The sequence below is a fragment of the Chanodichthys erythropterus genome, chromosome 11 (genome assembly GCF_024489055.1).
Source record: "Chanodichthys erythropterus isolate Z2021 chromosome 11, ASM2448905v1, whole genome shotgun sequence".
NCBI classification, from domain to species: Eukaryota; Metazoa; Chordata; class Actinopteri; order Cypriniformes; family Xenocyprididae; genus Chanodichthys; species Chanodichthys erythropterus.
In genome coordinates, this window is record NC_090231.1 from 54,978,058 (window position 1) to 55,001,169 (window position 23,112).

The window sequence follows — 23,112 nt, forward strand, 5'->3', positions numbered from 1 at the left end:
ATTAAACTTTGCATTGCTGCCCGTGATCGTGTCAAGGATCAGCCAAATTTCCATGTGCATAGTGAAAAACAGATATTTAGGAAAGTGATGGAGACTGTTTGTGCCATCTAGTGGTTTAAAGGTGAACAAAGTCAAATGCGCCTTCTTCCCTGGTGCACCTTTAGCCCCACTGTACCCTACATCTTATTGGCAAGTCAATAGAATAGCATCGTTTAAATGTAATAGAGTCTTCTGTGGCGAAAATCTGTGCTCCCGTGAATAGGTTTTTATGTGCCCCAATTAGTGCTGTGGACTCGTTAAACACCAGAACCCCCATCAAACTGATGACGGGGCAGTTTACAGGGTGCTTGTGTCTTTCAGCCAAGGATTTCTAAATATATCTGCACTCCTCTTCCCTCACAAGAACCATAGGAATAAAAATCTACACTGAATTCAAATCACTAGAAACACCTTAAATATATGATGTCAAGATGTCTTAAAAAAAAACAGTTCAGCTCAATTCATTAACTCACCCTCAACCTGTCATTGCAAAACCATGTGACTTCCTTTGACTTCAATCAACCTTGAACTATAAGCACTAATTTCAGTGCACCCCAAACTCAGACAACTTTTATGAGAGAAAATTAATAATTTGCTTCAGCATGATGAGTTTGATACAGGGCAAGTTTATGAGATGATTTGCTCTTGCAGATGTAAGAGAGAGGCAGAATAAGCAATTTACAGAAACTGGCAAATTAATCAATATAAAAATAGTCTCCAGTGACATATATGTGCAAAAAATGTATAGTTTTAGGAACTTCTAATCCCAGCATGCACTCTGAGCGCATGATATGCTAAAGCAGTGCATGCTGCAGCAGCCAGCTGATGAGTGGACGGGTCTAATGATTTTGTTTAAAGCTTCATGTCCTGCTGCAGAAACGCTCGAAAATCAACTCCACCTCCACCAGCTCTAATGATAATGCTTGAGCAGACCTCATGAAAACATGTCTAGGCCATTATTTCACTCCAAAAACAAATAATTTTTGTTTGCATTGTGATATTTTCATGTCAAGCAAAAAGCTTTTCTTATTTCCTATTATTGTAATGCATTCTGATTTTTTTTTTTTTTTTTTTTTCTACTATTCTCATTACCGTCATATACTTTGCATTACAATACAAAACATTATATGTGTGTGAGTGTAAAGGTTTGTATACTTTACTGGTCCTCACTAGTTAATAACTTTATTATTCACACAGCATGGTCTTTTTTCATGGACGGGATACATTCAGTGTTTTTTACTCCAGCTTGAAATCAGATACACTAAATGCTTCTTATCCTTCATTAAAAATTGCTAAAGAGAGAATGTTTATTAAAAATAATTGTGCCTTGTGTTTATCAGTATCTGATAACCCTTAAGTGTAGGTGTTGTATGCAATGGTGTGATTCATTGGCTTAAAAAAATAATGAAAAAGACTAAATAAAGTAGAGATGAATTTGACTGATAACATTAGTTTTTTTTCTTTTTTTCAAGGTTTCTATAGATATCACGATGTATCGATATCGTGAATTCTTTAGGCCACGATAACTGTGGTGTGAAAAATCTGATATTGTGACAACCATATTACTGATAATTTTGAACAATTTAATGTGTCATTTTTAAATAAAAGCATTACTTTCCATTCAAACACTGAACAGTATTTTCTATATTCGCAATACAGCCATGAGAATGTGAGGGCGTTTAACTGTCAAACAAAATATCACAATCCCAAAAAAAAATATTATTCTACAAAAAAGCTTAAAGTGAAATATAACCCAGGCTTGTTTTGTGAGATTCACCCATTTGGTTCAGGGTAAATATTACCCACCCCTAATAAATGGACTAAAACTTGAACATAGTACATTTTCTCTTTCTGTAATAAAGACAAGGTTTGCCAACCTTAAACTTTCTTAACGAACAGTGGACGATTACCTGATTCCTTAATGGCTGGTGCTGAGAGGGTCTGTCTCTGTGTGCATGGCTCTCACGTGTGATGGCAGATGCCCCTGAGTCCACGTGGACCGACCCTACTGGAGTGGGCTGAGAAAGACACACAACATCAGTTTCATGGCCAAGATGAACTAGCTCTGTGTCCCAGTGAATTAAGTTTGTCGAAAGTACCGACTTCGGTACCAAGACAGTACTGAAATGTTAAAAATCCTCCCTAGCATTTTGTGCACTGTTGAGCGTATTATAAACACATCTGATTGGCCATTGTGCTCAACAAATATGTCTGTGATTGGCTACAATGATCAATGCTCCAGTGTGTATCTGTGTAAGTGCTCAGTGAAGATCGTCAAAGATGTCTATTTACAACATGTTTTTGAAGCGTTGATCATTGTAGCCAATCACAGACATATCTGTTAAGCATGTGAACACAACGTCCAATCAGGTGTTTAAGAATCCGCTCAACAGCGCTCAAAATGCGAAGGGGAAATGCTAGTATTGTCACATTTTTTTTAAATTTCAGTACCAACTTGGTACCAAAGTCAGTACTTTTGACAACCCTACAGTGAATATAGGCAGCAACATTCCATGGAGGAGTAAACTGTGCCACTTTATGACTAACTGACTGTACAATTAAACTGTACATTCAATGCTGAATAATACTGATAAAAATGTGGTCATGTATTTTTGTGTTAACAGCATTGCATTATTAGCTTAGCAACATGCTAACATCATGAGGTTTGCAAAGCTACCCAAGTAAAGAGTTTCATTTTGTTTTGAAGTTACATTTTGTTTTGTATGATGTTGCCTTAGAAAATAGCGACCTATGTAGGGAAGTGCTGGAACATAGCTAGCATGAGTGGAATGCAGAAATTCTTTATGTTAACTCACAATCTGTCTGCCAACCCAGTCATAAGAGTAATCAAAGGTATATCCTTTTCGTTCAAACAACTCCGTAAATAAGGTCCGCAAGTATTCATAATCTGGCTTCTCAAAGAAATCCAACCGCCGGACATAGCGCAGATAGGTGGCCATCTCCTCTGAAAGCACAAATGAGGACAAAGTTACAATGACAGTAATCAGAATAAATAACAGAAAAGTAAAGTTTGGTCTTAAAGTCTCCCTATTATGCTTTTTCATATTTTTCTTTTCATGTAGTGTGAAATAAAATTGTTTATGAATGTAGGCCTGGGACAATAAACTGACGCAAAGCAAATCGAGACATGGTTCTGGATCGATTCTGAGATTTTCCGAATGCATCGTGATTCTCTCTCAAATCGATTTTGAGCTTAGTTTTTAACAGCAGATGGCACTGCGTGCTTTAGAAACAGCCGTACTCTGCTTGCTTCCAATTCCTTACACACCACTTGAACCTTCTATAAAATAATCATTCAGAAAGTTCAAAAAAGTTGAAGCGAATTACAAGGGCGTTTGCAGTGGGCTGTTTACATTAAAGGTGCTAAAGAGGTGCTAATGTTTTGTTTTATAACTTTTTGCAATATTACTTGAAACTGTCTTTACTAACTGATAAAATACTATTTATTAGGTGCACTGAAAGTAATAATATTAATATACATCATCTGTGCACGAGGTAGGGCCTTAAAAACATCAGCCAATCGTTAACACGATCATTGCGTAAACGATTGGCCCTCTGGCTTGTCAATCACTGCCATTGATGTTCCTTTGTGAGAGATGTGCGCGGCTGCGCGCTCCAGTAACTTTCCACACTCCACAGGCGCTGCATGCAATGTTTTTGTCCGGAGACAGGAGTAACAACTGCAGATTATGAGTTACCTGCGGTGAGTCCGACATAATGAATCCACTAACACGACACAGTGAATGCCGGTGGTAAACGCTCGAGTTCCAATACTCGTGCACGAGATTTGGGAGGCATTCACACAAAAGCGGGTGGGGGGGGCTGGTGTTCTTACGCATGCGCTCATTTCAAAAACTCAGTAATAGTCTTTGGTTTCTCAGTCGACGAAAAGATCCTCTTTAGCACCTTTAATCTCAGTCAAAAAGCATTCTGATGTGCAAGTCCTGCCCTCAAACACTGTAGTTATAACTGTCTGGTTTGTGTTACTGACATGTTGAGAAGACGCTGTTTTCAGCCGCCAAAGCAAATCCAATTTAGCATGCACTACTGAAGGATAAGGACTCGGGCTGGAATCGACACGGTAAAAACCAACACCATCGTTACTGTTCGTATCACTGTGCATCAAGTGCTAAAGAAGATCTGGAGCTGAAATTCAGATATGATAATGGTCGTCTGGTGACTGAAATGCGCTTGTAAGCGGACGACCAATCACAACAGACTAGGCCATCTGACCAATCAGAGCAGAAGAGGCTTGTGGAAAGAGTTTAGAGAGACAATCCTATATTGAACCGTTTCAGACACTAAGAAAAAAGAGGATTCTGAAATGTATGTTGAGAAAAAGTTTTTTGACCTTGGATGCATGAAAACCTGCATGAAGACCTCTAGAACAAAATTGGCAACCTTTAAAATACCATGATAGGGACACTTTAAAGCCAACATAAAGCAACTTTAAACATCCCGTTTTACTTCTTTAATGTCCCCGTCAGCTGAAATAGTTATTACATTTTGATGAAAGATTACAAAAGACAAACATAATATTTCCTTTGAAATAATCTGCACTTGTGAAGCATGCACAAGACCGGGAATGTGTATTAAGAAAGAAAATGGGGTCAATTTTAATTTCATGCTGACTTTAAGATTAGCTGCTCCTAGTGAAGCACATGATGTCTTTTAAGGGGGTCTCACCGGGAAAGTTCTCACAGAGAACTTCAATGGGAGTGTTTCGCTTTGTGTCCCCAATCTTCTGGTAGCGTTCTTTCAGTGTGTCAGCCTGTAAAGCACAAAACAACAACAGCTCATTTTCCAGAACAAAATTAGTAACAGTTTTAATGACGTTAACTGGCTGGTTCAACATACTTTTAGTCCTTGCCAAGGGAGACTACCCCGGAGGAAATACATGAACATGTGACCCAAGGCCTCAAGGTCATCCCTCCGACTTTGCTCTGCAAGAAAAGAAAAAAAAAAGTTCAATTATGTACAAAATAACAAAGTTTGTTGAACAGTAGGGTTGGGAATCAAAGAATTTAACAATTCTGGTTCTGTGACTTTTAGTGCTTGGAGGAAGTGCTATAAACAACTTAAAAACAAAAAACAAATCTTATTTCAAACCCATAAGACTTACATTTATCTATGGAACAATTTTTTGTTCATCCACTGAAAGTCCTTGTAACCACGAAGCTCAACCACAACAATGTTTGTTCTTGCGCATGAAGCACGTTTGATCTTCTGCATTTGCCATATTTGATGAGCTCCATGTATGTACATTGATTGATGTTTATATATGAATAAAAGCCCAAGTTAAATCATATAAAGCACAATCATGTCTCTTCAGACAATTTGGATTGAAGCCCTTGATTCATATGGATTACTTTTACAATGTCTTTATGTACTCTGTAAAGCTTAATTTTGGTTGTGACTTTCATCGGATGGACAAAAATCTCTCCGGTTACAAAGGTTGTTGGTTATTTAAAATATCTAAAGGATGAACTCACGCCTTGATTGGACACCTTTACTTAATTACACATTGTCAATCGCGGTAAAAACTTTATGGATACCGCCATGTTTGATTCTGTTGCTATAACTGTTAGTAAGAATGAGATTGTGACTTCAGCTGTTTGTTCATATATCTGAAATGAACATTCTGGTTACATTAAAAATATGTTAATTTGTGTTTAGAAGATGAATAAAAATCTTATGGGTTTAGAACAACATGAGGGTAAATAATGAAATTTCAGTTTTTGTTATAAAGTATCCCTTTAAATAATTTACAACATAACAGTAACAGTTGCCTTTTTATTTTGAGTCAGATAAGACAAATGTGAATGTTTGTGAACAGAATATAAATGTTGCTGATGAATGCCACTATAATTATAAAAATATATATTTAAAAAATAATAAAAAATAATCATAACTATCATTACTTTTAAAGAATTTGTTGTGGAGTGAGGGTATTAAAATACATTTAAGCCTGAGGAACGTGCAACAGCACTGTGTTGCTACTTTGACCCATGCAGTTCTCATATTTAAAGGGTTAGTTCACCCAAAAATGCAAATTTGGTCATTAATTACTCACCCTCATGTCAATCCAAACCCGTAAGACTTTTTTTCATTACTCACAACTCACTCACAAACACAGCATCATTTGACTCATAGATTAGGACTGGAACGACGCGCCTACAATCAATTTCATTGATTATGTAAATTAGTCGATTTGCGCAGAATGTGTAGATTTGCCACACTGTTTATATTCCCCAATGATGGAAGCTCCCAGGCATGATAAAAATCAGCCGTTTTTACAAAAATATCGAGGCTGATCTAAAGAGTGGAATTTTTTTTTTTTAACAGAGACCGAATAAAACGGTGCTCTGTACACTCTGTAAAACTAAAAAGGGAAAAACAACGCCAGCAGCACAACTTCTATGTAAGAGCATAAAAAAAAACCCCTCAAAACAACGAGACAACAGTGCACGTATTTGGATTATTAAAGTGAAGTTTTACACAGCACTAGAATACGGTTGCCAGTCTCATATTTTGTGCTTAATACGACTATATTCAAACATCATTCTGGTTTTTACGAGCTGCTGTGAGTGTGAGGCTGCAAAACATGCAGCTCAAGCATACTCTCTGCAACCAGTTACAAAGTTGTTGTTCGTTATTTAAAATATCTAATGGATGAACTCACACCTTGACTGGACTCCTTTATTTAATTGCATGCTATCAATCACAGTAAAACGGTTTTATAGATACCGCCATGTTTGATAGTTAGTTAGTAAGAATGCGGTTATGACTTCAGCTATTTGTTTACTTTAATCTTGTTTACTTTACTTGAATCTCTTGAATTAACAAAACAGGATTCAAATTTGTAAGCAGTTGCTGCTGTAAGTCCACAAAACAGGATTCAAATTTGTAAGCAGTTGCTGCTGTAAGTCCCACAAAGTGACTGAACACATCCTAAACACCTAACCTAATTAGGCCTACACTGCATAAACGTTATGCTTTGTGATAAATAATACCGTTAGGGTCATACTTAGATTAGTTACTAGGGCTGTGAATCTTTGGGTAGTCAGCGAATTGATTCAATTCACGATTCATAGGTGTTCGATTCAATTCAAGAACGAGTTTCAGAATGATTCAATTTGAGACAATTCAGATTAAAATTCAATTCGATTCTGCATTTTTATATGCATTCATTAGGGTTATTGAAATGCTTACCCAATGTGTCTTAGTCAGGGTGCGAATTACACAGTGGCCTTCAGGAGGTCAGAGAGTAAGGGCAAAAAAACTACCTTTTGTCCAATGTGAATGCAAGTTCATGTTAGTTCTTGATGCTACATAACTTTATTTTAACAGCCTAAAAATTGGCATTTGTAGAAATTTACATAAGGCAACATTTTAAAAGGCTTTAAAAGTATTGTTAGTTCATGTTAACTATAATGTAGGATAGTGTTAATGACTACACAACCTTATTAAAGTGTTCCAGGTACATTAAACATACTAATGCTTACATGGAGAGACTACCTTAGAATATCATGCACTTTCCCAACTAATTCTAAACTAACTTTTCTTCACGGAATAGTTATAAAAGTCCTCTCTTTCTTGAAACAGAAAATTTTCCTTATGGTGATTCTAAAGAAGAAAAGAAAAAAAAAAAAAAAAAAAAAAAAAACGCTGGGTTTCTACTGTTGCTATAGTAATGAACACAACTTTAATGTGCATCTGATTGATAGACAAACTGTGTGCTCTTATTTCAGTGTTGTTAATGTAGTTATTTCAGCAGTTTCCTTCATACAATCAGTTTAACGACATTAAGTTAAATTTCGTTTATCATTCATTGGAACTGTGCGTATGCATTTAGACACTTACATTATTCATTAGCTCCATCTATGCAATAAATGCGCGGCCTTGAATAAGCAGGGTTTTACTTCAACTTTCTCAGGTAATGTCAATGACATGACCCATTCCTTTATATAAAATAACGGTGACATTTCCATGCAATGAAAGCGTATTATTTCAACAGTAGTGACCACGCAATGACTTGGCAGCTTTATCAATGGCTTGATCGATTTGACTCAGGACTATTGCTGTCTCAGAGACACGTGAAGAGCAGTGGCCGTCCTGAGGAGAGCTCAATCGTGGGCTGCTCAAAAATGTGTCGATGAGAGCTACGGACGGAGTGCGAGCTCAATCCAGTGAAAGGTGATTACATTTATATATTTTAAAGCACTGAATCTCTATAGAATTGATCCGATTAATCCGATTCTTAGCATTTTACATCGATTGTTGATCAAAATTAATGATTCATGATTCAAAAAACATGTTTCACGATTATTTTATGAATAGTTTATTAATCCTTTTGTTATTAAGTAATAACTGTAACTAATAGGGGTGTAACGATTCACTCATTTTCTCGATGCATCGATTACAAATCCTGACGATGCATATGCATCAAGAAAATAAGTGAATCGTTACACCCCTATTAGTTACTTTTATTACTTAATAACCAAAGGATTAATAAACTATTCATAAAATAATCAACAAATTAACAGTAAGAAAAAAATAACTGTCAGATTATTCGATTAATCAAGAAAAGAATAAAAAATAAAAATAATTGATTGATCAAATCGATTGAAATAATCATTAGTTCCGGCCCTACTATAGATCCAATGCAACATCAAAAGATCCAAACATGAAAATCATGTTCTTTAACAACTGGTTCATGATTCCCAACCCTATTAAACAGTCAATCAAGAAACGTGGAGATAGCGACATGCTAAATTTAATGTTTAGTCAATTTCAGGATCAGACTAGGGAGGTATCTAACACTTACCTTTCCCTAAATGTGTATTAATAGACATGTATCGAGCTGTGCCCGTAAGGCTCTTGTGCTCCCGGTAAGGAATGTGTTTTTTGGTTTCTGGGTCAATGTATTCTTTTGCAAGGCCAAAGTCTATGATGTGAATGATGTGCTCCTTCTTGTTTCCTTGCCGACCGATGAGAAAGTTCTCTGGCTTCACGTCCCTATAGATGAGGTTTTTAGAATGCACATACTCCATGCGGGAAATCTGGGGAATTGAGCAAAGGATGCAAATTACACACCTGCACTGCAAAGCATCAGAACGACTATATGCATGCACTTCTCACCCAAGTGACACTGCCTGGGCACTCACCAGCTGAATGGCGATCATCAGGACGGTCTTGAGGGAGAATGTTCGGTCACACAGGTCAAAGAGATCCTCAAGACTGGGGCCGAGCAGCTCCAGAACCATGGCATTGTATTTCCCACAGGGCCCGAAATAGTAGACCTGAGGCAGACCCTCTACTATAAAAACACAACACAGAGCATTAATTAAAGACAATCTCTCTTTAAAAGGTCAAGCGTGTACTTTTTCAATTAAATTTAACTAGACTACATATATAATTTGGTCTATATATTATAGATTAAAGCAAAAACTAGATAGCAGCACTGTAAGAAATACGTAGACAGATGAATACATAAATGAAACTGGCTTTGTCTCTTTGAACACTTGTGATCCCACATGATTATGCTAAGAGATCAGCATTATCAAAATGAGCAAAACAGTGAAATTGTGCAAAAACAGGTCCAAGTGTCTGTTGTCAACAGTGTAGCAATATATGAAGCATAGTTGACACAGACCCAAGCAGCGTGGCAAATTCACGTGACAAACTTGAACATGAGCTAAATTTGCGTGGGGGAATTATTTTGCCCTCACGCAAAACTCCAGATTGCATGGATTCCTATTGGAATGACTGGATTTCTGTGGCAAAATTTCAAAGAAAAATGATGTGAGCGCACCTTAAGAGTGGCCGATCCCTAAGTCTGCGATAAAAAGCAATAATTAATAGCTAAAACAAATACATGTGTCTTTAAACTGTGTGCATCTTCTGAGGGTGATGTGGGTAGTTGTAGGCAAAGCCTACACTGCTCATTGTGTGGTGGTGTAACACCCCTGAGAATAGAGCACACTGTTGGCCTGCCGATGACTCATCTTGTGTTCAGACTGCACATAACACATTCAGTTGTTGGTTTCTATCTATCTCTGCTGATTAACACTTTCGCCAACTTTCTATCGGCACTCCACTGCTAGATGCTGCTGGAACGTGTGAGTGGGAATTCAAAGAGTGGGAGGAAACTCATATAGTAATACATATAGAAATGTAATTCCTCTCTCAAAAAATTGCATATTACATAAAAAAATATGTACTTTTTTCTTGCATCAGTCATAAAAAGTGATTTGAGAAATGGTCAAAATGATTAGAGCTGCATGGAATCCACTTCCAAAGATTTCCACAGAATTTGAATTGGCTGTCATTCGCAAAGTGTAGTTCCCTTATTTGTTTGTTATATATTTTGGAGAACTTGATAATGTTTTCAGCTACCAATAACCATGACCCAGGCTGCTTATGAAGTTTTTTTATGAGAAGAAATGCACAACATGCATACAATATGTACTGAAAATTCTGGTATCAAAACTTTGATAGCAGTATTGCAAACATTAGGCAACATGCTGCTGTTGTTCGACAGGAATAACTCATCTAAAAATCAAAACTGTCACCAATTGTTTACCTATATGCCATTTATAATCCTGTCTTTTCTTCAATAATTGAAATTATTATTATTATTATTTAAAAGTTGAAACACTTGCCAATCTACATTTAAAGGGGTGAATTGTGATTAGGGCTGACCGATATATCGCATGCAATTGTCACGCGCATTTCGTCAGTAAAGCCGGTTCCCTGATTACCACTAAATCACAATCACCTTCTTTCAAATGCAGCGGCATTTAATAGACAGAGCCGTAGTTCACTGACAAGCTACGCAATATCGAGTTCATTATCGAAGGCGGTTCATTTGCGATAATGAACGCAATATTGCATAGGTTGTCAGCATGCGATATATATCGCCCAACCTTAATTTTGATTTTACTTTTTTTACTTTTGTTAGTGTGTAATGTTGCTGTTTGAGCATAAAAAACATCTGCAAAGTTACGAGGCTCAAAGTTCAATGCAAAGAGAAATATTCTCTTTTACAGAAATAGTTTAAGAACTACAACAAACGGCTGGTAGGGACTACAACGAGCTTCTTCGCGGGTTGGTGACATCACTAACCCTAACATGTACATAAACCCCGCCCCCGAGAACACGCAACAAAGGGGGTGAGGTCATGTTGGGCTGCTTTAGAGAAGAGGAAGAATTGTTGTAGTAGAGTGTTGTTGTCATGCCGTCATTTTATGGCACATGCTAGTCGATAAGTTGAACTCCACAGCAACTACATAAATTTACCCACTAACTATTCAGAAAAAAACTGTTGCTTTCTTAAAGTTGTAACTTCTTCCTGAGTCTCTCCATCAGTGTCCGATTCTTCTTTGAACAATGTAAGGCTGAACACTGTTACAGAGTCATCATTTTGGCTGTGTGAGATTCTCCAGCTTTGTTGTTGAGCAACCAAAGCATAAGCTGTTAAAGCTCCGCCTCTTCTGGAAATGGGGGTGGGGAGCAGCAGATCATTTGCATTTAAAGGGAAACACACAAAAATGGTATGTTTCTGCTCACACCTAAATAGAAGCAAATTTGACAAGCTTCAATCAATGATCTGTGGGGTATTTTGAGCTGAAACTTTACAGACACTTTCTGGGGACACCAGAGACTTATATTACATCTTGTAAAGGGGCATTATAGGTCCCCTTTAAACTATTGTCCAAATTAATCATTACGTTTTAGTAGATTTTATTAACTAAAAAGCAGCTAAATATTTTGGTTACATATCAGTCATTTAAGGCAGTTTATTTGGTTGATTATGGTACTAATTTATTATCAATGCCATGGTATCAGAGCTTGCTATCACACCAAAGCCAAAACAACTCAAATCCATTTATTTAAATGGGAATTGCATTCATTTCAGGGAAAAAAAAACCTTCCATGAAGGCCTAGGCCTGGCTGAACCAAGTGCAGAGCAGTCTCACTCTGGAGTCCTCAGTGCTCCAATAAAACGCCATCTGCCAGCAGCCTGTTTGAGAGAGGGGCCACCTACGCCCGCTCAAACATGGATGTCTGACTGGAGATACCATGTGACTCAACTGCCTCCAGTTCACATACACCAGCCTGCACTGACGCAGCTCACTTCTGCCACGCTGCACACATAAACAAACCCCAGTTCAGCCGGAGAATCAAAGACAAAGGCTGGGAGAGTCCAGTGAGCTGGTTTTATCATGCCTGAGTTGGTTGATCAGTAGCCAAGCCATTCCCAGCCAAACTCCGAGATTCAAGTCCCGATGCCAAGGCTGCCCGGAGGTGTATCAGAGTTCAACACGAAACAGCTACATATTAACCACAAGCAAAAGAGAACTCTACTGTTCTTTCTAGAGGAAGAGACAGGAGTGTGACCTTCGTTTGGTGGTGTTCTGCTAGCATGACGGGAAATTATGATATGTACAAGAATTTGTTAAACATTATAAGGAAGTATTTTCTAAAAGGAAGTCAGAGTAAGGGTCATCTTTAATAAAGATAGTGATTAATATTGATGAGTCATCTACTAAAAAGTAGTTTTTGAACATGTAATATTTCAAATACTATAAATCTTGCAAACACCACGGTGCATACATTTGTTAAATCATTCAGTACAGAAACTGATTTTTTTTTTTTTGCAGTTTTTGGCCAAATATTTCCAAAATTGTTGCTTACTAAGCGAGAACATATTTTCTTGTTAGTCAACTGTGCCTAATGCTTATTGGATAGATAATAGGGCTGCCCTCGATTTTTCTAGTCAACTAGTAGTCATTCATTTAAGCAATTAGTCGACTAATCACACATGTATATTAATAAGCCATATAAATCATAATAATGAGCCTTAATTGCCTACATAGCCTAATCAGCACTGAAGCGCACACAGAAAGCTTGCCACAGCGCAGCAGCAAAAGTAATGATTATGAATGTGTCGTGAAAAAAAAACACCAAGGAGACTATCTAAAAATTCATAATTTTTAATAACATCTCTGCAGTAGTAGATGTGCCTATATGCACGTTTCATACAGATTACATAATCTGAAAATATTTGTTTTCCACTTGGTTGACAGCCGCTAGACATCAAGCTTTCTATAGATATATTTTCTATGTCTGTGAGGCAATTAATCACCGAGTTTTGGTTCATTTTTGTGACACGCTTCAGCTCCGGGAGATCGAGACAGCAGAAAGCGCATCCTGATTTTTCTTTATTTTACAAAGTCACAACATTTTCTTGTTATTGTGAGTTTACACAAAAGTACACAGTTTGCAGTTTTTTTACTCTTATCTGTAAGACCAAAAGTGGAGTATTTTAAGTTGTTTCTGTTGTAATCAGGAAAAAATGCTAGTGATTGCACCGGCATCACCATGTCATGCAGTAAAAGCACACTATACTTCAGCTTCCACACTCACAAAACACTTGAATATGCCCCTAATAACCGTGCACATTTATCTAGGTTAACGTTAGAACAAACAGCCAAGTAAAGTTGCTACTACTTACGTTTCAAATTATAAGACATAATTAATGTTGATTTCCTGTCCAACATACTTTAATTACTACAAGGACCCAAAGTTTGTTTTTTCTTTCTGCGACTAACCGACTAATACAATTTTTGATTGACTAAGCCTCTTCTAGTTGACTAACGACTACTCGAATAACAGATAACATCATTGGTACCACAGTACACCTCTGTAAGGGATGCTGGGTCACTATTAAAAGTAGTGTTAATTTTGCATTTAAGTGGACTGCGCTCACTCATGATAAAAGAAAAGCATTTAAAAAAAGTTTACAAATCCCTAGGCATTACAACATGAGTCTCCATCTAGCCTGAAAAATACAGAGAGACTGAGAGGAGACAAATAAAAACAGAGGATGGACGTGGATTACATAAGCGCCATGGGCGGTGTTATGTCATTCACAAAGCTGCGCTTGAGGATGGAGAGACAGAGAAACTCTACCTCCCACCAGAACATCCTGCCCTCAACAGCACTACTCCTCCGCAACACACGCAGCGGTCAGGACAGCGTGATTAACAAATTGCCCACTTTGCTGGGAGTGCTCAAGCACAAACATTCACCGCGAGCATCCCTGGAACAGCAGAAAAACATCAAACGGGAGGACAAGGTACAACCGGTGCACAGGTTGAGTGCGGACAGTCACACTTGCAGATGGGGGCAGTATACGATTATGGGCAGGTGGTATCTGTTTGTGCATGTGATATGCCTGGCCACAGCTCCGACTTCCTGTCAGCTCTTTTCGGCCAACCCTGATGCACTGAGAGGACAGGGGGCGGGGTCAAAATCAATGTGGCGCCATCGGGATCAAACGCAAACCTTCTATTGCAATCTAAAGCAGGGCTACCACAAGCCTGAAATGCAACTACAGCAAACCAGCATTGTGAGACAGGAATATTTGCTGTGATATTTGTTCTTCCTGTCTGTCGGCCTCGTCGCTGTAACATGACCTGAACTGCTGTGATGTCCACGAGTGTGTACCCACATGAAAGATTTTCCTCGCTCTCTTTTGTACCTGAGCGGATCGGATTAAAAGGGATGATCTCTAGTGCAAACAGAAGAAATCATTACAGCTGAATCAGTTTTTTTAATCTGTTGTCTTCATAAGCAGCAGCAGCAAAAAAAATAAAATAAAGAGAAACTACACTGAAGGGCTGCTCCAATCAAACTATAAACGCAACATTACAGCTGGGTAATAGATCAAATCTAAAAACATTTTCAAGAATATTAGAATATTAGGTTTGCACCAAATGTAATGGCTTATTTTTTATTTTTTATTCAGAACTGTTGCGACATATGCACAATGTTTAAACTAAGTTGGAAACTGCAGTATGCACCAATTTAACAATTCAAAGTAATAAACTGCAAGATTATTTAACGTTTGAAAATTAAGAAATGAAGACAGTCATTAGTATTGTAACTTCACAGTTGTAATATCACATTTATTATTATTATTACTAGTATTAGTATTAGTAGTATTAGTATTAGGAGGAGTAGTAGTATTTCCTAAATACTCTATTTTTTATTTTCCAAAAGCATTTTTTTTTTTTTTTAATAGCTGTATTGAATATAAAAGCACAATCATTTGGCCAAATAATGCTGCCCTACAAACAAGCACAGCAAACCTGGGGCCGTATTCACAAAACATCTTAAAGCTAAAAGTAGCTCCTAACTTGCCGATTTAGGAGAAACTCTTAAAAATAATGGGTGTGTCAGTCCTAATTTTAGGAGTCCTAAATTTTTGTCCTAAGAGTATTTCACAAAGCATTTTAGTGCTATAACTAGCTCCTAAATCTGTGAAACATTAGGAGTAGTCAAGAGGACTCCTAAGTCACTACGACCAAATCACAAACAATCCTAATCCACCTAAAGACACTGAACACTACTGAGGCAATAGTGATAGAGCCTTGGGTGCTGAACCTTTTCTTCATAAATGCAATACATTGTCTGATGTCCTGTGGCAATGGTTTTCATGAGTTCACACTTACAAATGATTGAACAGAGTAAAAAAAACATATATATATATATAAGAGTATTTAGTGTGCTGTCCAAGGGGATCGAGGGTTCTGAGCTTGGAATTTAGCCCAAAGTTCTCCCCGTAGAGCGAGGAACAGGGTGGCGGAGGGATGCAGAAAACTGTCAAAGTAACTATACGCGATTCGGCTCTCGTCGATACATTCCTCCTCTCAAGCTGTTTAGAAAGACTGTTTGAATGTGTTTCTCCCAAACTTTGTTTATAAAACAATTTGTCGCTTGAATTCTGCATTCTGTTGAGATGCAAACACCCAAGAGGTGGATAATTAACTGTATATACTAGTTTAATTAGTGACACTTAGTCTACATTTTAAAACCTTTATGGCAACAATATAGTAACATTTTATTTTGACTATGGCAAAAATCTTTATTTGAATAGGGTAACATTTGTATTTTAAAACATTTTAATGGAAACATGACACCTCATTCTACAATATTTGTATGATTAAATCGCTGACTCGTCCCCCATCAGCCAATCACTGTGTTTACTCCATAGCAATGAGGTCAACCCTGCCCTCACTCTTAGCTTAAGACTTCAGTCTATTCCTTAGTAAAAGTTTGTCTCAGCAGCTTTGTGAATAGGTTTTAAGAGAAAACTCTTAGCTAAAAACTGGTAAGATAAAATGTTTTGTGAATACGGCCCCTGAACATTATTATTAATATTAAAGGTCCTCTAAGCGATGTCAAGCATTTTTAGGCCAAAACATTTTTTGTCACATACAGCAAACATCAACTCACTGTCCACTAGCTGCCTGTCCCCTGAACTAGGGATGGGCGATACCACATTTTTTTCATGTGATACGATACCGATATTTTTTTTTGTTACAATTTTAACGATACCGATACTGCTTATAATTTTAATTGTGTATGCGATTTTTTCAAAATAATGTTAATTTTAAGGCATTCATTTTAATTTTAATTTAAAGGCAAATTACATACACATTCTGGCCATTAATAACTCATTTATTAGAAAAGCAAATTTAACAACAAATAAATAAAAATGTTTAAACAGCCTTATTATAAAAATAATGATTAAATAACAAATCTTAATACAACAAAAATACCAACAACAAATTGCATATTTTTACTTGTTTCTTATAAACTGGCATTTTTTTTCTTATTCTTCAAAATTCTATTGTACTATCTCCATATTTTACAAAAAATACTGATTAAATAACAAAACAAATCTTAATAAACTAAAATACCAACAAAATAAACTGTGCATACTTTTACTTTCTTAATTTTAAACAGACCATGTTTTCTTCATCTTCAACTTTCTACATTTTGTAGCTGATGTATATATATTTGCATGGTTTTTGTTTTTCATTTAACTGCTAGCAGTTTAAATTCTTTAATATATATAAAATTTAATATAAAATACACACACGGTATATGTATAAACACATACTGGTATTCCTACCATTAAGGGGACATTCCATACATATAATGATTTTTATACTGTACAAACATATTCCTCTAAACCTACGTCTAACATTTTCAAAAAACATATTATTGATTATGATTGTGGTTGGAACGTTTTGTCCCCCATAACGTAAGGAATACCAGGACACCCCACACAAATAGCCTACGCACTTTATATTTGTTCCTTATTCGTCTAATGGTTACGACAGATAATAATAAGTTAACTAATGACTGTGCTCTTTGTACCTGGATAGGGTTCGCCTCCCTGAAAACTCTCCTGTAAAGTCTTTTGTCGGACAGAGGGAGGCTGGGCAGAGGAAGACTGGGCAGCTGAAAACTGGGCAACTTGTTTTTGTTAAGCCTCTTTATACATTCAGGATGTGTTTGCAAATGTTTAACAAGGTTGCTTGTATTGTTGCAGTGTGTGACTCTCTTATCACAAATATTGCATCGGGCAATACTTTTTTCGGCTGTTGAGAAGTAGCACCACACCACGCTACGTTTTCTGCTCTCTGCCATCGTGCCATTTTTCGTGAGACCGTGCGTGCCGTGTTGTGATTGTGGCACACTGCACTGTGCGCAGCCAGACCGATCGGTGTGTAACGTCATACCACCACTTCCGCGAGAGCTTTTCTTATATTATATATATATATATATCATACACACACCGTCCCGATCGACTTGCACACACGGCTAAAAACATTTAGTTATGCAGAAATTATTATTATAATTAAGTATCGATACTTTGCAGAAAATATCGATACCAAAATAGTAGGTTCTGAGTATCGATATATCGATACTGCAGCATCGATGTGCACATCCCTACCCTGAACACACTGTAAAAAAACGCGGTCTCTGTAGTCGCCACAAGCTCCAAAAATGGCAACAAAAACAAACTGGTGCAGCCTGGACCACCAATCATAATAAACATGCTCCAGCCAATAACCGACAAGAATGATTTTAAATGCGCGTTCATGACTGTTTCAGGAAGCACGAAGCACTGAACGACTCAAGAGCAAGATAAAAATGCATAAAAAATGTTGATTAATTTTAACTGCAAACAGCATATTGTGTTTTCATATTGTATAATTATTGATCAATATTGCAAGCCCCACTCAAAAATATGTACAGTTAACAGTACAATAAACAGTATAGATCTAAATCCCTCACTAGGAGTTATATACATGATATCTATATATATATATACACGATATAGACATCATTTTGGTGGCAATTCAGTCCTGAAATATTTTATATATTGCATAACAATGTAGTAAAGTTTATTAGATAATATAATGACATCAATACTTTTAAAAATGAAAGGGACATTCAGTTGATTTTGAGCTTCTGAGCTTGAGTTAGAAATGCTACAATAAAGCAAGAAATTAGTCTTAAAGGATTAGTTCACTTCAAAATGAAAATTACCAAGATTTTCTCACTCTCAAGCCATCCTAGGTGTATATGACTTTCTTTTTGATGAACTCAATCGGAGTTATATTAATAAATATCCTGATGCCTCCAAGCTTTATAATGGCAGTGAACGGGAGACCAAGGAGTATGAAGCTCAGATGACCAACACCTATGAAGAGACGGCGCCAACTCCTGTGAGGACTTCAGAAGACGCAATCATCTGCATCAACATGCACATTACACAATTTCTATATCCTAATTATTGTTAATGTAATTAATTTCAGGAGCTCATTGCTTTTACCTTCAGTTAAACTGCTAACAGTGATTGTAAATTAATTGCCTAAATTATTACATTATTTGCTAACTACATTCTTTAAATTGTAATGTTGACATGCATTCTCTGTAAAGCTGCTTTGAAATGATATGTATCGTGAAAAGCGCTATACAAATAAATGTGAATTGAATTTAATTGAAATTGCAGCTCAAGAAAGTGCATCCATCCATCATAAACGTACTCCACATGGCTCCGGAGTGTTAATAAAGGACTTCTGAAGCAAAGCGATGTGTTTGTGAAAGAAAAATATGCATATTTAACAAGTTATAAAGTAAAATATATAGCTTCCATCAGATCACCTTCCATATTCAACTTACGAAGAAAGTGTAATGCCTGTTGCAGTTCAAAACGCTTACACTACGTCCTACACCTCCGTATTCAACTTACAACGTCAGTTACGCTTTTTCCGTAAGTTGAATATGGAAGGCAGTCTGGCGAAAGCTAGATATTTTACTTATTACATTTTTCATACACAAATGCATCTCTTTGCTTAAGAAGGCCTTTATTATCCCCCGGAGATGTGTGGATTACGTTTATGACGGATGGATGGACTTCCTTGAGCTTCAAACTCGTTGCCTCCTTTCAATGCCATTATAAAGTCTGGACACATCAAGATATTTATTAATATAATTCCGATTATGTTCATCAGAAAGAAGAAAGTCATATACACCTAGGATGGCTTGAGGGTGAGTAAATCTTGGGGTAATTTTCATTTTAAAGTGAACTAATCATTTAAAAAGAATCAAAAGATAAATAAGACTAGAAAAGTGTAATACATCATAAATATGACTTTCATGTGTGAAACCATAGTCAAATACTGTGTATTCTTATATGTGGAAAACTGTGACAGTGTGACCACATATCAGTTGAATTCTACATTGAAGCAAGTTTCAATGCTGTAAACAACATCAGACATAAAACTAATTTGGTTTCATTAAAATCAACAAAACTGTCTATGCTGGAAACGTCTGCCTGAGATAATTCAAAAAGTATGCTGTCATTTCAGCTATTTTTTATTATTATTTATGTTTTCTAAAATCACATTGCAGATATATCACAGTACAGCATAATCACTACAGACTGTCAGCTGACACTGGTTACACACAGTATATACCGTCACACCGGCCAGCCCTGACATTCAACAAATCTATAAGAGCATTACAAATGGGTTTGAATATTACGGCTTGTGCGTGTGTAATCATAACACGCTAATCGGAACAGATGGGATGGACCGTGATCTCTGGACTAGTGATGTCACTTCTCTCCTCATTGATAAGAGCTGCATGCCCAAGCATGAGGAGCGAGATGGTGTGATCAGTGCATTCTCTCTCTCTATCACTCCATCACTTTGGAGTGGTGCAGCAGAAGATGAGTAATCATCACTAACACCCTCGTCACCAACTGTGCGCCTGAACTTGCATTAGAGAGTATTCCATTTACATTTACAGGAAAGAAACGTTTTCTGAGAGCCCTAATAGACCGCTACATTTAATGTCTATTGTTCAGTCTGATGTTTCACTATTGCTCATTTATTATCGCAGATCCCCTGAAAGGTCATTTAATCTGGCTGAATATGGGACTGCTCAGAATCCTGTGCGACACATCCTCTGAACGGATAAGCATCTGCTGGCGGGGCCGTGACATCACTGCATGATATCGAGCTGAGCGATGCTGCTGAAAGCCGACCTCTCAGAGAATCATGTCTGGGCATGTCCGTCTCCGTCCTTCAGGAGAGCATCCTCCTGCTCAGCCACAGGCAGACTAATGTTGTGATGTCCAACTCATTTCTGTTCTTTTAGTATGTTCATATGAAATTTTTACTTTGACAACCTCACAAGAAAACGTAATGTTTTGTACGAGATTGCAGAATTGCAAGAAATTGTACAAAAATGTATGACAAACTATGCCAAACCCCGAAACCGAACCATGATAGTAATAAAAATAAATAAATTTAAACTTATTTTTATTTCAGTTATTTGACAAGGCAATATGTATAACTCTTATTTGCATTTTATTTATTTTTATTTACATTGCATTTTGAATTTTAAAATGTAGTTTATCCATCTAATGTTTATATTTAATTTTAGCTTTATTTCAAATTACGAAAATAAGTTTGTTTTAGTTAACAATAACAAGACAAGTACTGTGCTTGAATGGTCAAATACACACACTTGTGTCTTGTGATTAATCATTTGACAGCCCTAGATACAAGCCCTAGATACAAGTAAAGATGGGTATATCTTTACTTGTATCTAGGGCTGTCAGATGATTAATCGTGATTAAATCGCATACAAAATAAAAGTTTGAGTTTGCCTAATATGTGTGAGTGCTGTGTGTAATTAATATGTATATATAAATACACACAAATTAATGTATATATTTAAGAGAAATATGTTATTTATGTACAAAATATTTGTATTTATATATAATATTAATAATATAAAAATATAAATAAATACATATACTTCTTTATAAATATTTCTCAAATATATACATGAATGTGTTTGTATTTATATATACATAAATTACACACAGTACACCCACATATATTAGGCAAACTCAAACTTTTATTTTGTACACGATTAATCGCGATTAATCGCTTGGCAGCCCTACTTGTATCCTTGTAAACAGTTGTTTGTCTTAAAGGCCTACTGAAGTGCCTTGAAATGCGCAGCAATATTCAATGTATTGACGTAATTTCCATTGAAACAGCAAGATAGCGTGGGACATTTTGAACAGCTCCTCCCCTTTTTTTAAATTAGCCAATAGCTTTTCGTTTATTCACAGCTCGGCCAGAGTGTTCGGTAAAGTCGCAGTTTCCTCTTAATCTCTAAACGTTTCTCCTCATAAATCTCCTCCATATCGAAGTGCAGAGTGATTTCATTAAAATCGTTGATCATATTGGCGGAAGTTTATTGTATTGTAAGTTTGAATGTTTATATCTTCAAAATGGGAATTTTGTCATTGTTTTGGAGCACAACTAGCTTGCAGATAAAAGTAAGGCTAACATTCATACATTCATAAGGCTAACATTCATACATTCATCAAAAAACTTCCATTTGAATTTCATGGCGACTTTAAATGAACAAACAGTTGAGAAAGTAAATGTGGAACAGTATATTAGATCCATGCGTTTGGTCTTAAAGTGACAGCAGCCTAATAAGCCTGCTGCCGTCTGTGTCAATGTTGATCAAACAACAAAAGATAGAGAAAATCACTCATTGCTCTTGACTGAATAACTTTTGTAACTTTAATAAGAATAAATGCATATGTAAATGTACACAGTTGAAGACTATGCAGTTTTTTGTAAATTTCATTACTTTATACAATTTATGCATTTCTAGTGCTTGACGTTTTTTGCTTTGACCTATTGCTAGAAATGCACTAATTAGTTTCTTTGTTTTTTATCACTGACAGTTTACTTGTCTTCAGTAAGCTTGAGAGTTGAGTCAGTTGTCAGATTTTTATCATCATTAAAACTCTCGTGTGTAGGACTAATTTCTTATGCATTTCATCCCAGGCCTCCTTTGCCAAAATGTCATTTTAGAGCTAGTAACAGAGGCTTGAGCCAATGATATGCAGACTTATGCTGTTATATGAGAGAGATGCAAACCATTGCAGTTATTAGTAGAGAGAATGGGAAAAATAGTGCTTTCAATAGATAAACGTAGTTAGTGGGGAAACATGGAAATAGTTTGTAATTTTTATCATATTGTTTGATATATCCATCTGCATGGTCAATGTCTTTGTGGGTTCTTTTGCTGTTGGAGGCTTTAAAAGGACATTTGAAATAACTGAATTCATTTGCCAAAGTGATATGTAATTATAATGTGGTCAAGACCCGCCTGGAACTACTTTAGCTGTGCCTTTAATCGGAATATAATGGTTAGCCAACCGCGCTGAGAATTCCGGGCCGAGAACGGTTTGTAATCGTGCCGTGCCATACTCAAATGGAAATAATACTGGAACCATTCCCTACCGTTCTTACACCGTGTTCTAACCAGACGCAATACCGCTACATAATTGACAAAGATTGTTTCAGTCACTCAGGATGCACTTTAAAAATGTTCAAATTGTGTAATAATTATGAATTTGATTATGTATAGTGTATACTAGTATAGTATAGTGTGGACAGACAAACTGCTCGTCGCTAGAATCTTATCGAATTGCGTTTGGTTAGGACATGGTTTTAAAACACTTCGGGCCGACTGTGGAAAAGCGGCATTAGAATGTTCGTCAACCAATCAGAATCAAGCATTTAACAGCCCAGAAATATGAATTTAAAGAATTAACTCAAAAGAATATTTGGTTCTTGAATT

General features: G+C 36.6%; 1 protein-coding gene across 6 annotated transcripts in view; it reads right to left on the reverse strand.

Moving 5' to 3' along the window:
• csnk1g1 (casein kinase 1, gamma 1) overlaps positions 1–23,112 on the reverse strand; it is a 63,896-nt gene that overhangs the window by 18,317 nt on the left and 22,467 nt on the right. For all 6 annotated transcript variants that reach the window (XR_010896382.1, XM_067400088.1, XM_067400087.1 and 3 more), the window contains exons 5-10: positions 9,228–9,379; positions 8,888–9,122; positions 4,918–5,003; positions 4,747–4,831; positions 2,856–3,004; positions 1,950–2,057 (exon numbers count right to left, since the gene is read on the reverse strand). Coding sequence is in view for 5 of the 6 variants with exons in the window: in XM_067400088.1 (XP_067256189.1) it covers positions 1,950–2,057; positions 2,856–3,004; positions 4,747–4,831; positions 4,918–5,003; positions 8,888–9,122; positions 9,228–9,379 (815 nt within the window). In the remaining variant the exon portion in view is untranslated. The remainder of the gene's footprint in view (positions 1–1,949; positions 2,058–2,855; positions 3,005–4,746; positions 4,832–4,917; positions 5,004–8,887; positions 9,123–9,227; positions 9,380–23,112) is intronic.